The sequence below is a fragment of the Rhinolophus sinicus genome, chromosome 12 (assembly GCF_057876585.1).
Source record: "Rhinolophus sinicus isolate RSI-liver-muscle chromosome 12, RSI-T2T, whole genome shotgun sequence".
Taxonomy (NCBI): domain Eukaryota; kingdom Metazoa; phylum Chordata; class Mammalia; order Chiroptera; family Rhinolophidae; genus Rhinolophus; species Rhinolophus sinicus.
This window is the reverse complement of record NC_142512.1, coordinates 39,984,375-39,998,212: the sequence shown is the minus strand read 5'-3', so window position 1 is coordinate 39,998,212 and position 13,838 is coordinate 39,984,375. Positions and strand designations below refer to the sequence as shown.

General features: G+C 52.0%; 1 protein-coding gene and 1 long non-coding RNA gene across 2 annotated transcripts; both read left to right on the top strand.

The window, feature by feature from the left end:
• On the top strand, nucleotides 1-5,012 carry LOC148756555 (uncharacterized). Its single transcript, XR_016018079.1, has 3 exons — nucleotides 1-48; nucleotides 3,195-3,690; nucleotides 4,475-5,012. It is a non-coding gene; the product is annotated as an uncharacterized LOC148756555 (long non-coding RNA).
• A 105-nt stretch (nucleotides 5,013-5,117) lies between these two features.
• Nucleotides 5,118-10,169, top strand: KRT36 (keratin 36). The gene is made up of 7 exons (XM_019747542.3): nucleotides 5,118-6,837; nucleotides 7,565-7,647; nucleotides 7,909-8,065; nucleotides 8,627-8,788; nucleotides 8,894-9,019; nucleotides 9,164-9,384; nucleotides 9,772-10,169. The coding sequence occupies exons 1-7, from the start codon at nucleotides 6,379-6,381 to the stop codon at nucleotides 9,947-9,949; spliced, it is 1,386 nt and encodes a 461-aa protein (XP_019603101.3). The 5' UTR covers nucleotides 5,118-6,378; the 3' UTR covers nucleotides 9,950-10,169.
• The last annotated feature ends 3,669 nt before the right edge of the window (nucleotides 10,170-13,838 follow it).

Here is a 13,838-nt window from a genome sequence, read left to right as displayed (position 1 = left end):
ATGGGAGCTGCCAGCCAGCACAACTGTGAAGGAAGAGTTGTCCCATAGGTGAGATGGCAGAGCTTGGTGTCATTCAGTCACAGAGGTATGGCTTCCGGTTGGGATCTGGGTGGCTCTCTGGGCCTTCCGCACGGTAAGAGCAGTTTGGAGCAGAATCCAAAACCATACCCTGAGGGAGAGAAAATACTTTTGTATTTTGGGGGAGATGAGAGCTCCAGAGCAATTCTGGGCCTGGTAAAGGGAGAGTTTTGAGGCCTCATCAGGGCAAGGTCAAGGCCCAGTGGGGAGTCAGGACCATACATGGGGCTGCCTATTGGGAAGCTGGGTGCCAGGGAGCTTTGCAGACGCCTAGAGCCTCTGGAGGAGCCACTGCTTAGGGCCCTGTAGAGGGGCAGCCAGGGAACGGGGTCACTCTTTGGTCACTTAGTGTGTGTCCAGACTGTCCTGAGCCTGGTGAGGCCTGGTGTCAGCAGAGGTTAGGTGGAGGTTTGGGGCGCAGGCTGGGGGAGTAAGAAATGGAGCAGAGAGGGACTTGCCAAATCTTGCCTAGGAAGGTCTGAGTCACCCTGCTCAAGGCAGCTGCCATTAGGGTGGAATGTCACTGCGGTGGCCAGGGTGATACAGAGGACAACTCAGCACTGTACTTCCGAGTCCTGCTCACTGGGCCTGTGAGAGCAAAAATGGCAGCCACTGACAACAGGGCAGAAAGGACAGAAAGACATGATTTTCCAAGGGAAGCGGGATATACCTGTCCCTGAGACCAGCCAGTCATGGGGACAGGCCACAGAGGGAGGAGGCAAGGAACGGTTGTGTCTCGTTTGGCCAGGCCTCTCAGCCAGTGATACTTTCTTACCGAGGATTGCCTGATAAAATGCAAGACACCCAGTTAAATCGGAATTGCAGATAGACAAGGAATAAGTTTTGTATAAGTATGTCCCAGACATTGCCTGTATTTTGATTTGCTAAATCTGGCAACCCTAGCCTCTTAGTCTGTGAACAGCCCTTAGTCTTCCACCATCACAACTGAATAAGTGAGACCTTCCTCCACTTCACCGGACAAATTAAACTGCTGGCTAGAAATGTCTTAATTGAAAATGCTTTTTCCTTCCATAATGCTGCCTTCCACTTGGTGTACCTGTTACTGCATGCCTGTACTAGAACCTAACATCAAACTGGCAGCAGTTTTGGTACAAGCTTTTGATGTGTTTATTTGTGGTTGCTTCACCAGGAGGAGCCAGGAATCCCAGGTGCTTTGTCGCTCGAACAAATTTTTGTTACGAGGAAAACGCAGTTGTGTGGGGGGAATGACCTCAGTGTGGGTCGCACCGTTTCTGGGTGGGTGCTGGGTTGGGTTTAAACAGTTAAGACAGGGGATCAGCTTGTCTTAGCTACCTGTTATGGTGGGAAATTCTGCAGGACCTGTGTGTATGGACATTAAAGGTGGAACTGGCACAGGAGACAACTAGCAAGATGAAGAGCAAGACAGCAGGACTCTAAGAGAGGCAGCCATGGGCTTCTTGAATGGTCTTATTCTCTTGGTGCCCAGTTGTAGGTGACCTGGCTGCCTCATGGTCCACTGGCTGCTTCCTCCGATGCCTTTGGAACACGGTGGCGTGGTGGTGGCTGGCACACTCTGACCACAGCCCAGAGGAGCAGGGAAAGAGGGACCCTGCTTGGAGAATCCATTTCCTCATTGGCTGGTGCCTTCTGCACTGGAAGGGACTGCTCAGAGCTGGGCAGAAGGAGACTCAGGCTTGATTTCTTGGATCTATGCCCATGGAGAACCTTGGCTTTCAGATGGAAGCTCATTGGAGGGTGGAGACTTCTTTTTAGCAAAGAAGGAGCCACAAACTCAATGGTTGACTTTGAACTTGGTCAACTTCCACGATGAGCTTGGGAAAAGTGTTTTCTGTTCCTGCAGCAGCATCTCTCCTCCTCCCTCTGCCCTTGAAGCTGGGGCCATGGTAGGCAGAGAGCATCCTGTCAGTTGTGTAGCCCTAAAACCAGCACATGTGCCAAAATTGGGGAGGGGAGTTTTTGGAAGATTCTAGAATAAAGGCAGAGGCCAGACAGAGAGTCCTGGCTGATGGGGTCCCTACAGCTCTAGACACAGTCCCAGCCACCACCTCTTGGAGCAGCTGTATTTCCTTGAACAGCTTGGTCAGGCCTCTGAGTTAGTATCTCATGAAAACAGGTTGAGTGGTTTGTGTGCTGGAAATAGAATTGGGCTTAAACTACATGGGCTTTAAGAACAGTTTTGAATTCATAAATCTGTGAAATGAAGTTCCTGTTTATCAAATATGGTTCAATGCAGTTCCTACAATCCTGTGAATGTGGTGTTATGATCTCCTTTCACCTCTTGGGAAAACAGGCTCACAGGGACGGAGTAGCTTGAACTGAGGTCTGGCTGAGTCCAGGTCCTGGGCCCCTGCTGTCTGAGCTCCTTCTGCAAAGCCAAGTTGATGGCTTAGTTGGCCAGAGATGTTATTTCAACTTGGATATGCTGGGATGCCTGTTCAATGTCCTGGTAACACTGCACCTCCGATTGGGCCTTCTGGGGAACAGCCTTGGGAGGGGGGTTCATGTTTCCTTTGTAGGAAGAAGTCCAAGCCATTGCTTTCCCCTGGTGTGTAGGCCTGGAGGCCAAGGGAGACCTGAGATCCATGGGGGGTTTGCAAAGAACAGAAAACCCCTCATGTCATGGGCTGAAATCTGCATAATTCCTCTTTATTCTGGGGGTCAGGGCAGAGAAGGAACAGCAGCTGTGGGGGCTGGTGAGTGAGTCACAGACACGTCCAGGTGACTCCTGGCCATCTCCATGGGAAGTGCTTGGGCCTCAAATCCTATAATGTCTGACATGGAAGGAGCTCAAGCCCATCTTGTCTAGGCCCTTTCTGTTCAGATTGGGGCTCTGGGGCCCAGAGTGGACGGGGCTCACACAGGGAATTTGGGGCAGAGCTCGGCCTGGAGTTCAGCCCCCCTGAGCCTTAGCCCAGTGTATTTTTGATTAATGTTAGAAAAAATGGGATGCTATTTTGAAATAAAACCTGATGAATGGGCAGCCCTGATTTACTTAACATCGAACAGGTGGATTTTCTCTATGGCTGGGTCACCATGGGAGGGAAGATGGGTGGTTGCTTGGAGCTGCCCCAGAAGACGAGCATCTCTGTGGGTCTCTTCTCTTCTCTATACAGGCAGAGCATCTCTTCCCTCTGGGCTGCACACCATTCCATGATGGTCCAGGCTTCTGGGTAGAAGAGAACAGAGGAATTCCTCCCATGAGGCCCCCTCCACACTTGCCTCCAAGAGGTGGCCTGGAAGTCTACGACATGGAGAAAGGCAGGGGACGGAGGGTGGCTGACAGTCCTTCTCCTTTGGCCAGCTTGTGACCTGTTCCAGGAGAGGCTGAGGTGACTCCTCAGCCCTGAAGTCACCTGCCTGGACTCTGGCCCATGGTGACTCTCCTGAAGCACAGCCTGAGACCAGAGCAGCAGACACCTGCTTATTCAGTTGCCCTGAGACAAGCTTAGAATTGGCTTTGGGTATGGATTGCACAGGGGAGGGAGGAAAAAAAAAAAGAAAAAGAAAATGAGAACATAAACTTCAACAAGAGGCTCCAAACAAAGAAGAGCCATGCCAGGGGCTCAGTAATGGCTGCCCACAGGACGAGGACCCTGTGTCTCAAATGAGGTAAATTGAGGCATGTGTATATTGTGGACTTGCCTGAGTGGGCCCCCCAGTGACTGCCAGCCAGACTCTGCACTCGTTGTCTTAGAAAACAAAGGGGGTGCTTGTAGGAGATCTGGTCAGAGCTGCAGCCCCTGTCCTGATCGTCCAGTGGGTCTCACCTGGGGACGGTTTTGTTCCCCACGGGACACTTGGCAAGGTCTGACGACATTTTTGGTTGTTACAGCTTGGGGAGGGGATAGTTATTGGCACCTGGTGGTAGAATCCAGGGTTGCAGCTAACATTTTACAATGCCCAGAAAACTCCGACAATCAAGAATTTTGTAGTCTGCTATGTCAGCAGTGCTGAGGTTGAGAAAGGCTGCGACAGCCCCATCCTAAGCTTTGCCAGGAGAGCAGGGAAGATGGGCCACTGTAAGGAACCACTGCTGAGGCAGCCTGGGCTCTGGCGGCCTGCTGCCCACATTCTCCCTCCCAGGCTGGGCTGCACGGCCACGCGCCCCAGGGAGCCCAACAGGCTGTTCTCAGGCATCCTGTCGAGGTGTCCACTGTACTGGGCGAGGTGTTGTGCACCACAGCCAACCCTCCTGAGTAATTTCAGATAGAAGCTTATAAAGTGTTTTAAGAGGTTGGTAAATTACAACTCCAGAAGCACATAAATGCTTCCATAAATGCCGGCTTTGCAAACCAAGCCTGTGTGGCAGAAGAGCGAGCAGGTTGCCCACGCCTTGGGAAAGCCCACGTAGTGAGGCAGAAGACCTCATTTACCTTTATTCCTTAATTTTCAGGGTCTCCTCCTGGCTTGCTGAACTATCTGGCCGTGCTCTTCGTTTGTTCTTTTGATTCCTTCCCTGTAAAGAGTCTGCATTGACTATCTCTGTACCCGGTTTAGGTACCGGGGTGGGGTGGGGGTCAGAGCAGGCTGTCCCGGGGTTCTGAGTCTACCCCCTTAAATTTGGAGAACTGGGGGCCACCAAGCACACTGACCTCCAAAGCAGCCCCATTTGTGGGCTCATCCCATGATCCTTTGCTGGCTGCAGCCATAAACCACCATCAAAGACTGTCCTCTTAGCCTAACCAAAATCTCTACAGCACCGACGGTTTTCAAGACACTTTTACTTCTGACTTTTGATCTCCCTCATATCTGTGTGAAGCAGGCACGGCAGGCTGGTGATCTCTGCTGTCCTGATGGGGACACTGAGGACGCCAGAGAGGGGGGTGACGAGCTTAGCATCACAGGGCAGATCAGTGGCAGAGCCAGGTTTCCTTTTTGTTTTCTTTTTCCTTTTTTTCCCTTTTGTTTCCCTTTATTTGGTGATAGGTTTTTTTAAAATTATTTTTTAAATTTATTGGGGTGACAATTGTTAGTAGGGGGGTGGGGGGTGGGAGATGAGGGTAAGGGGGATCAAATATATGGTGATGGAAGGAGAACTGACTCTGGGTGGTGAACATACAATGGGATTTATAGATGATGTGATACAGAATTGTACTCCTTTTGGTTTTAAAGAATGAGTAGCTAGATGTGCATTTATTTTTGTGTTTAATTGATTGATGAAATTCCTGGGAAAGCATAGGATTATGAAAGAAAAAAAATTTTAAAGGCAAGCATAACATGATTTTTAGAAAGATAATGCTATGATAGATATAAATAGCTATTGCTGTACAAAGCAGTAAAGTTATAGTAGATACAACAAGAACTGATATACGTTAGAAATAGTGGCTATTTGGGTCAGAAATGATGAATGTCTAAAAGTATCCTACCTTGTATAGCTTTCATTTACTCACAGAACCTATTATTTTATGGATTATGATTAAAAAGCTACATTTCCAGAAAAGACTTTAAATTATAATTATATTCACATAATTGCTATAATTTGGAGCCTTAGTTCTGCCAGATTTTCATTAGCTGGCAGAGCAAGGATTTACATTTAGGTCTCCCATCCCTAAATTCTGGGTGCCTGCACTTGACCTTGGTTGTGTCGGGGAAGCAGTGGAACAAAGGCATGGAATTTGGGGGCCGAGAGTCCTGGTTTCAAATTTAAGCTCTTTACTCACTGCCTGTTCACCTTGAGCAAGCTTTTTAAAAATCATTTTGAGCCTCAGTTTCCACACTGGTAAAGTGCAGATAATATTGGCTACCTCCTAGGCCTACTGTGAGGTGTAAATGAAATAACTATACACTGGAAAATAATAGTTACCCCATGAGTTTTAGTTCTCTTTGCTCCCTTTTCACCATCCCAGTGGCCCAGGCACAGGGGAGCAGCTATGAGGGGTGGAGGTAGTGGATGGAGGTAGTGACAACTGGACAGACTTGGCTCCTCAGGGGAAGGCACTCAGACTGGGCAGGAACCAAATGTCATTTGTGAGGCCACTCCCGATTTATGGGATTTGGTACAAAGACTTTGAAGAGGCAATAAAATTCATATTCTGCTAGGAAGTCACAACAGCTGAGAGTCCTGCTTAGCAAACCAAATTCAAATTCAACTTTTTTTTTTTTTTTTTACAAGACAAGGAATTCTGGATGGGTGCAAATATCACAGTCTAATGAGATTAGCTTTCTGGAATAAGAGTAGGCTTTCCCAAGAGTAACACGCCAACACCCCATGAAGAGGGTATATAAAAGCCCCAGAGAGGCCTTGAGAGCCCAGAACCCCAGCTCCTTGCTGATCTGTGACCTTCCTCTGCTAGCATCATGACCACCCAATTCTGCTCCCCAATGTTCTCTTCTGGGTCTGTCAAGGGTCTCTGTGGCACCGCAGGTGGCATCTCTCGGATGTCCTCCATCCGCTCTGTGGGCTCCTGCAGGATCCCTACTCTTTCTGGTGCTATGGGGTCTGCCTCCTCCAGCAGGCTGGGCTTCTCTAGCCTTGGGAGCTGCTTGCCGGCCTCCTGCCTGTCCTCTGGCTGCCACCCCTCTGGCTTTGTTGGGAGCGGGGGTTGGTTCTGCGAGAGCTCCTTCAACGGCAGCGAGAAGGAGACCATGCAATTCCTGAACGACCGCCTGGCCAACTACCTGGAGAAGGTGCGCCAGCTGGAGCGGGACAACGCGGAGCTGGAGTGCCGCATCCGGGAGTGGTATGAGTCTCAGAGCCCGTACATCTGCCCAGATTACCAGTCCTACTTCAAGACCATCGAGGATCTTCAGCAGAAGGTAACGGGGACGTGGCCCCTGTCCTGCTGGGCAGAGCTGGCCTCTCTCCAGCTGGACAGCCCAGCCCCTGGTGGGGGGGGGGGTTCTGTGTCTCATACCAAGGAACTACAGATGGGACTGTAGCTCTGAGGGGTCCTCCTGTCAAGGCAAGCTTTCCTTTCTAGGGTCTTGGTTTCTTGGTGGACCCGGACACCTCTGCCACTTGTAACCTGTTGCCGGCCATTCCTGCCCTTCCTCGCTGTTGCTGCTATAGGAAGGGCAGTAACATGTGCCAAGGCGCTACTGGACACAGGCACCGTGCCTGACATGTTCCTCTCCATGGCTTACTTATTCCTCATCTTGGAGAGATGGGTATTATTGGACCCATTCAACAGATGTGGAAGTTGAATTTTAGGGAGGTTCTGAAACTTGCCCAAGATCACACAGCCTGTTAGTGTTGGATGCAGAGCCTGACTCCAGGTCAGCCTGGTTCTCTCCACTCACCGTAGTGCATCCTACTGTGCCACTGGGGGCTACAGACGCCAGGACTGACGGCCACTGACATTCTTATGATGTCCCTCCTAGGACTGACACTCCGTTCACACCTGGACCCAGGGCTCAGGGCTAGAAATACTGCAGGTGCTGGTGGCACTTAAAAGCATGGTCTCTGTGAGCTGGCTTTCCCCCTCCCACCTGCCCCCACCCTACTGGGCCTTCCCCAGCTCATGGTACGCCCCTTGTTCCCCAGATCCTGCTGACAAAGGCTGAGAATACCAGGCTGGTTCTGCAAATTGACAATGCCAAGTTGGCTGCCGATGACTTCCGGACCAAGTAAGCAGGCCTGATCAGGGGAGGTTTCTGTGCTGTTCCCTTTCCTCTGTCCCTTGCCTTTGGGAGCTGGTTAGGTGGGAGAGAGGCCAGATGGAGCTGTAAGTGGAAATGCAGCATTGGCCCTGGGATCCCTTCCGGGTCAAGGGAAAGGACCACCGTGCTGCTGACCCCAAATCAGCTACTGCAGTGGGACAGCAGAGCAGGGGCCCTCCCTGTGTGTGGCTCCTTTGCCACAGACTTGGCAGGGTTCCTTCTGTGCAGGTACGAGACGGAACTGGGCTTGAGGCAGCTGGTGGAGGCCGACACCAGCAGCCTGCGTAGGATGCTGGATGAGCTGACCCTGTGCAAGGCTGACCTGGAGATGCAGGTGGAGTCCCTGAAGGAGGAGCTGCTCTGTCTCAAGAAGAACCACGAGGAGGTGAGGCTGGTGCTACATGACCTCCTAATATTTCCCATCCAGCGGGCAGCCACTATCAACCCTTGGGTGTAGCAACTGTGACAACCACTTCTGCAGCAACACCAGCTGACATTTGTTGATGGCACACTTACTATGTACCAAGAACTATACAGAACAGTTTGCATTTCCTTTTCATTTCATTTCATCCTCACAATAATCTCAGGAGGGATATACTATTACAAGCTCCATTTTACAGATGAGAAAACTGAGGCACAGAGTGGTTAAGTCTCTTGCCTGAGGCCACACAGATCCTGCACTCCTGCCCGTGACTCCAAATCCCCCTTTGGACTGTAGTGCATGATAATTCTTTTTGCTTGGTGCTTGCATCATTTCACTTTACTCTCCCAAATCCCTTGAGGAGGTAAGTATAAGTCCATGAGGCGACAGAGGATCAGAGAGGTTAAGTATCTTGTTTAATGTCACATAGCTGGCAATTGAGAGAGGAGGTTTGAACCCAGGTCAGTTGAACCCCCTCATCCAGCATCCTTTTCACCACCTTATGCCGTTTTTCCTCCTCTGCAGGAAGTCAATGCTCTCCGTTGCCAGATCGGGGACCGATTGAATGTGGAAGTAGATGCTGCCCCACCAGTGGATCTCAACAAGATCCTGGATGATATGAGATGCCAGTATGAGGCCCTGGTGGAGAATAACCGTAGAGATGTGGAGACCTGGTTCAACACCCAGGTGGGGCTGGGGGCAGCCCAGGACCATCAGTTCCTGGGGTGGGGTTACCCTTGACAGTAACTTCACGTGGTCTAACCATACTCTGGGCTTCCTCATGTTTCTCAGACTGAGGAGTTGAACCAGCAAGTGGTGTCCAGCTCGGAGCAGCTGCAGTGCTGCCAGACGGAGATCATTGAGCTGAGACGCACAGTCAATGCCCTGGAGATCGAGCTGCAGGCCCAGCACAGCATGGTGAGTGACCCCTGCCTGAGACTCTCCACCCTCAGCATGTGAGTTATCATGGGGTGTGATCACAGGGACACGCAGAATCCCAGGGCTGTGGGTGTCTGGGTGGGATTCCCTTCTGTTAACAGTTCTCCCTCTCTCCTGCTGCAGCGGAACTCCCTGGAGTCCACCCTGGCAGAGACGGAGGCCCGCTACAGCTCCCAGCTGGCCCAGATGCAGTGCCTGATCAGCAACGTGGAGGCCCAGCTGGCCGAGATCCGCTGCGACCTGGAGCGGCAGAATCACGAGTACCAGGCCCTGCTGGACGTCAAGGCCCGGCTGGAGTCAGAGATTGCTACCTACCGCCGGCTGCTGGAGGGAGAAGACTGCAGGTGAATGGCTGTGGGCCCAGTGGAGCCAGGGCTGGGGAAAGGGCTCACCTCGACCCACCCTCGGTGACTGCATCTGTCCCAGAAGTGGTCATTGCGCAGATGAAGGGGGACTTCAAAAGCCTCTTGAAAGAGATTCCTTCCAGCCCCAGGCTTTGGTCATTCACTGGGGAACAAGCTGGCCCTATACGCAGCACTTCTCTAACCATTACTTTTGCCTGGGATTTTCTAGTCTCGATCCCTGCAGCCCTTGGGGATTTCAGAGGCATTGTCTGAAGCTGTCGTTGTTGTCACCCACCTATCTTACTTGATTCCCTAAATCTGTTTAACCTGGATGTCAGTGCAATGCCCTGATGCCACACGCTCCCTGATGTGATTTCATTTCCCCAGGCTGCCTGCTCACCCTTGTGCCACAGAATGCAAGCCCGCCACAAGAGTGCCTTACGGCTCGAGCATGCCCTGCACGCTGGCTCCCCAGGTCAGCACCCAGGTCCGCACCATCACCGAGGAGATCAGAGATAGGAAAGTCATTTCCTCCAGGGAGCACATGCAGCCTTGCCCGTTGTAACCGGCCACCCCGCCCACTGGGGCCAGCTCTGGCCCACAGGAAGGAGGACACCCCTGTGGCTCCCAGCTCTACATGACCCCCCTTCCCTAGACGGGCTCCCCGCTCAGCAGGTTTTTCTACCAAAATACTTCTTATATCATGTTCCTGGACTTAACTGCTTTTATGCGTGCAAAACTAGGTTTCCCTGGAAATTTACCCAATAAAGTGTGTTCTCTTGGCATAGCAAACTCGACTCTGTCTATTCTCATGTGGTTAGTTAGTGGGGGGGGTGTGATCAGGGGTTGCAATGAAGTTCTGGGTTTTGGCTTCAGGTCTGTCTTCTCTGGCTCTGAGTGGTAGGAAGTGACAGGGTGATGAAAAATATTTAATAACGGGGATACCTCAGGCTCTAGTCCACGAGAACAGACACTGACCCAGTTGGGATGGGTGCTGGTCATAACCCACAGAATTCTTGGCCCTGCCCATGGGTACCCCCCTGGGTTGACCCCAGAAGAGGCAAAGGCTCCTAGGCCAGTCCTCCTTATAGACCTGCCTAGATCTGGTTGTCCTCTCTTCCCTTCAGCTTCTCTCTTGTCGAGCTTCAATTAACCTGCTCACCTACCCCCAGGCCTGACACTGGAGACAGTCCAGGAGAATGGGTTCCAGGACCAACCAGCGAGAGGCAAACTCCAGGCCACCAGCCTGGGCTAACTACCCCAGGGAGAGGAATTGGGGTGAGCGGGGAGATGAAGGTGGGAGGTGAATCCGTGTCCCTGACACGGGATCCAGAGCTGAAGTGAAGGGCAGGGACCGTGAAGGGTGTGGAGAGATCAGACATGGAGCAGTGGGGAGAGGACCTTGAGGAGTGGCAGACTTCAGAGCGCCCCGGACGCTACCGGCTGAGCTGTGCCTACCTGGGCATTGAACCTGACTGTGCCAGGCCCTGCACCCCTCTGGTCAGAGGAGTATGGCCTGTGAGTATTCTGAGGGCCTCACACCTTTGTCTCTTGCCTCGTTCTTCAGTTGAGAACACAGGCCCAGAGAGGGCAGTGACTTGCCCCAGGCCACACAGTGGCGAGTGTTAGCGATAAGGCTGTTGCTCAGCTATTGGAACTCTGATTCTGGTGCTTCTCCCAGCACACAGGTTCTCACCTCTCTCTGTGTGTCTGTGTCTGTGTGTGTCTCTTCTTTTCTGCCTCTGGGCTCTTCCTTGAGCCCAAGACCTCCATGGGAAAGACCTGGCCCTGCTTTACGTCACCAGGAATGTGGTGCTTAACCAGAGGTGTAGCAAACACATCTCAGACCTCAGGGGAAGACGTGCGTGGGCAGACTTGGAGCATCCCGAGCTGAGCCTGGCTCTGCACTTGGCGGTGGGCAGCCAGTCACGTCATGTGACCTCTCTGGTCTTGGCTGGCTCATCTGTGAAATGGGGCTGCAGGAGGCTCAATGGGACAACATGTGTACAGTACTCAGGAGGTGGCAGGTACAAGTGTCGGTGTTAAATGAAGAGTCCCTGGGCTGAGAGTGGGGAATGGGAACCCCCGGGTGGGCCCGAGCTCTTTGCTTCTTTACATGGACACTGGCGGGGCCCATGCTTTTGGCCAGCGACACCCTGGGAGCTGTACAGTGAGCCTGGAGGCCCTGGCCTCAGAGGACCTGCTTGGCTTTTGGGCAAGAGGCCAGGCAGGAGGGCCCTTTCACATGGTCTCACCCTCACCCTGCCCTGCTGCTCTCTGTGCTCTGCTCTCCTGCTCTGGGGCTTGCAGTCTGCAATTCCTGGCTCATGTCTGAGGCTCAGGAGATGAGAGGTGGGCAGCCAGGAGTGCAGAGCGCAACACCCCAGTTTGCTGGTACATGGAAACAATCAGGGGTCGGGGAATGGACTGAGCCTTCCATTCTGGCCACAGCTGGAGCTGCCTGGCTACTGTGTCGGAGCAGGCAGACAGGCCACACAGGCTTGTGACCTGACAAATAGTCACACTGTGATCTCCTTGAACCACGCAGTACATTCCTTTTTTATGCACACTCTACAGTTTACAGAGTGCCTTCATAGGCTCATCGCATGTACTCACACAGCACCAGGCAAGTGTGGGTGTGGCTAGGCCGCCAGGTTCTTCCTGGGGTCACCAGGGAAGGCTTAGGGGAGATGAGAACTGATGGGTAGAAGCAGCAGGAGGGAGGGCAAAGGGTGCTTAAGCACATGGCCAGGTATAACCGGGTCTTGTTCTGGGACCAGCACAGACCCCACCTGAGCAGACTGCAAAGGTCCTGCAGGGAAAGTTATTAGGCTACTTGCTAAACAACAGCAGTTCTTGCTGACAAGCGTTTCTAGGTAATTATTTATTCTATTCAAAAGAATTCTTCTTAGAATGGAAATAGACCAGAACAATTTATATGCTACTTCATAGCTTTGAAACTACTTACATGTTTTATAAAATTATCTGAAAAAAAAATCTTATGAATGTTTAGCCACACCTTTCAGACCGAGTTGGTTTATGGGCCTGTCTCTCGTTGGGCAGAATGGCTTTTGGCCGAGAGAACACTTTGTTCTCTGCCAAAGGGGCCAGTTATTCTGGGCAGGTGCTGCTCACCTATACACAGGTGCCTAAGTCTTTCCATCGCTGAGCCTCAGTTTCCCCATCCGCAAGAGGAGGGATAGGAAGACTGACTTTGGAAGGATATTTTCCTCCCAGCTCCCTACATACAATTTCTGTCCTTCCTTCCTCACTCCCTCCCTTTCTGTGCTCCCTTTCTCTCAAAGTCCTTTCTTTCCTAGCACCATTCACCATGGGCAAAACATTCTTTCATTCATTCATTCACTCATTCACTCATTCCTTCATTCTGAGACATCTAGAAGCCCAGCTCTGTGCTTGACACTATTAGATTTCGAAAGAAGTACGAGGTTAGTCCTTGTTCCCAAGACTTTACAGTCTCCCTGGGAAGATAGGGCTGAAACACGAGATAATTTGAGGACATCAGTGAACGGAGGGCCAATGGGTCAACCATAAGTCACTGCCACAGGCGTTCAGAGCTGGGAGGGTACAGGAGGGCTGGAGCAGGGGACTGGCTCCTGAAACATTCCATGCCTCAGTTTACTCATCTACTTAATGGGGATATTAGCGATGCCAATCTCATGAGGTTGTTGTGAGGAGTAAATGAGAGAATGCCTGGAGAGAGCTCAGCATAGGGCCTGGCAGGTGCTAAGTGCTCAGTGAATGACGGCTCTTATCATTAGCCTCGTTATTAATAGGGCTGTGTAGGGGAGAGAAACCCCTTTCAGGTAGCACAGGTGTGGATCACTGCCTGGGAACACATGTGACCCCTGGGGCTGTATAAACAGCATGGGGCTTCCTGGCCTCCATTGCTGTGGCTTCTATGAGCTGCAGGGCGGCCCTTGTTGCGTGCAGAGCACATCCCAGGCCGCGGTTTAGCAGGGTTTCGGTTGAGCCCTGTACTCACCTGAGTGGGAAGAAGAAACACCTAAGGAGCTACAGCCAGGCTCTCAGTTCAGCTGTGTCCTTGCACCAGGGTATGGTTTTCCAGGAGGAGAAGCCGAGGCAGCTGATTGCACTGGGTGGGTGCCAGTCACACCAGGCCCACAGGGTGTGGGAAGGGCACAGTGACTCACAGGAGCTCTGCATCTGAGGGCCCCAAACACATGCACCTGGCCCGTGGGATGGTGGCCTGTGTGCTCAGAGCCCGTCCACACTGCCTAGTGACAGCTGCTAAGCATCGCCAGTGTGAGTACAATAAGATCCACCCACGTGGGGACTGGCAAGCATAGCAGTTGCTTTTACTGAGCACTCAGCATGAGCAGGTGCTATGCTAGAGGCTTCACACTCACATAGTCCTCAGAGCGGCCCTAGGAAGCAGGTACTGTTATCATCTTCCCAGTTTGCAGAGGAGGAAA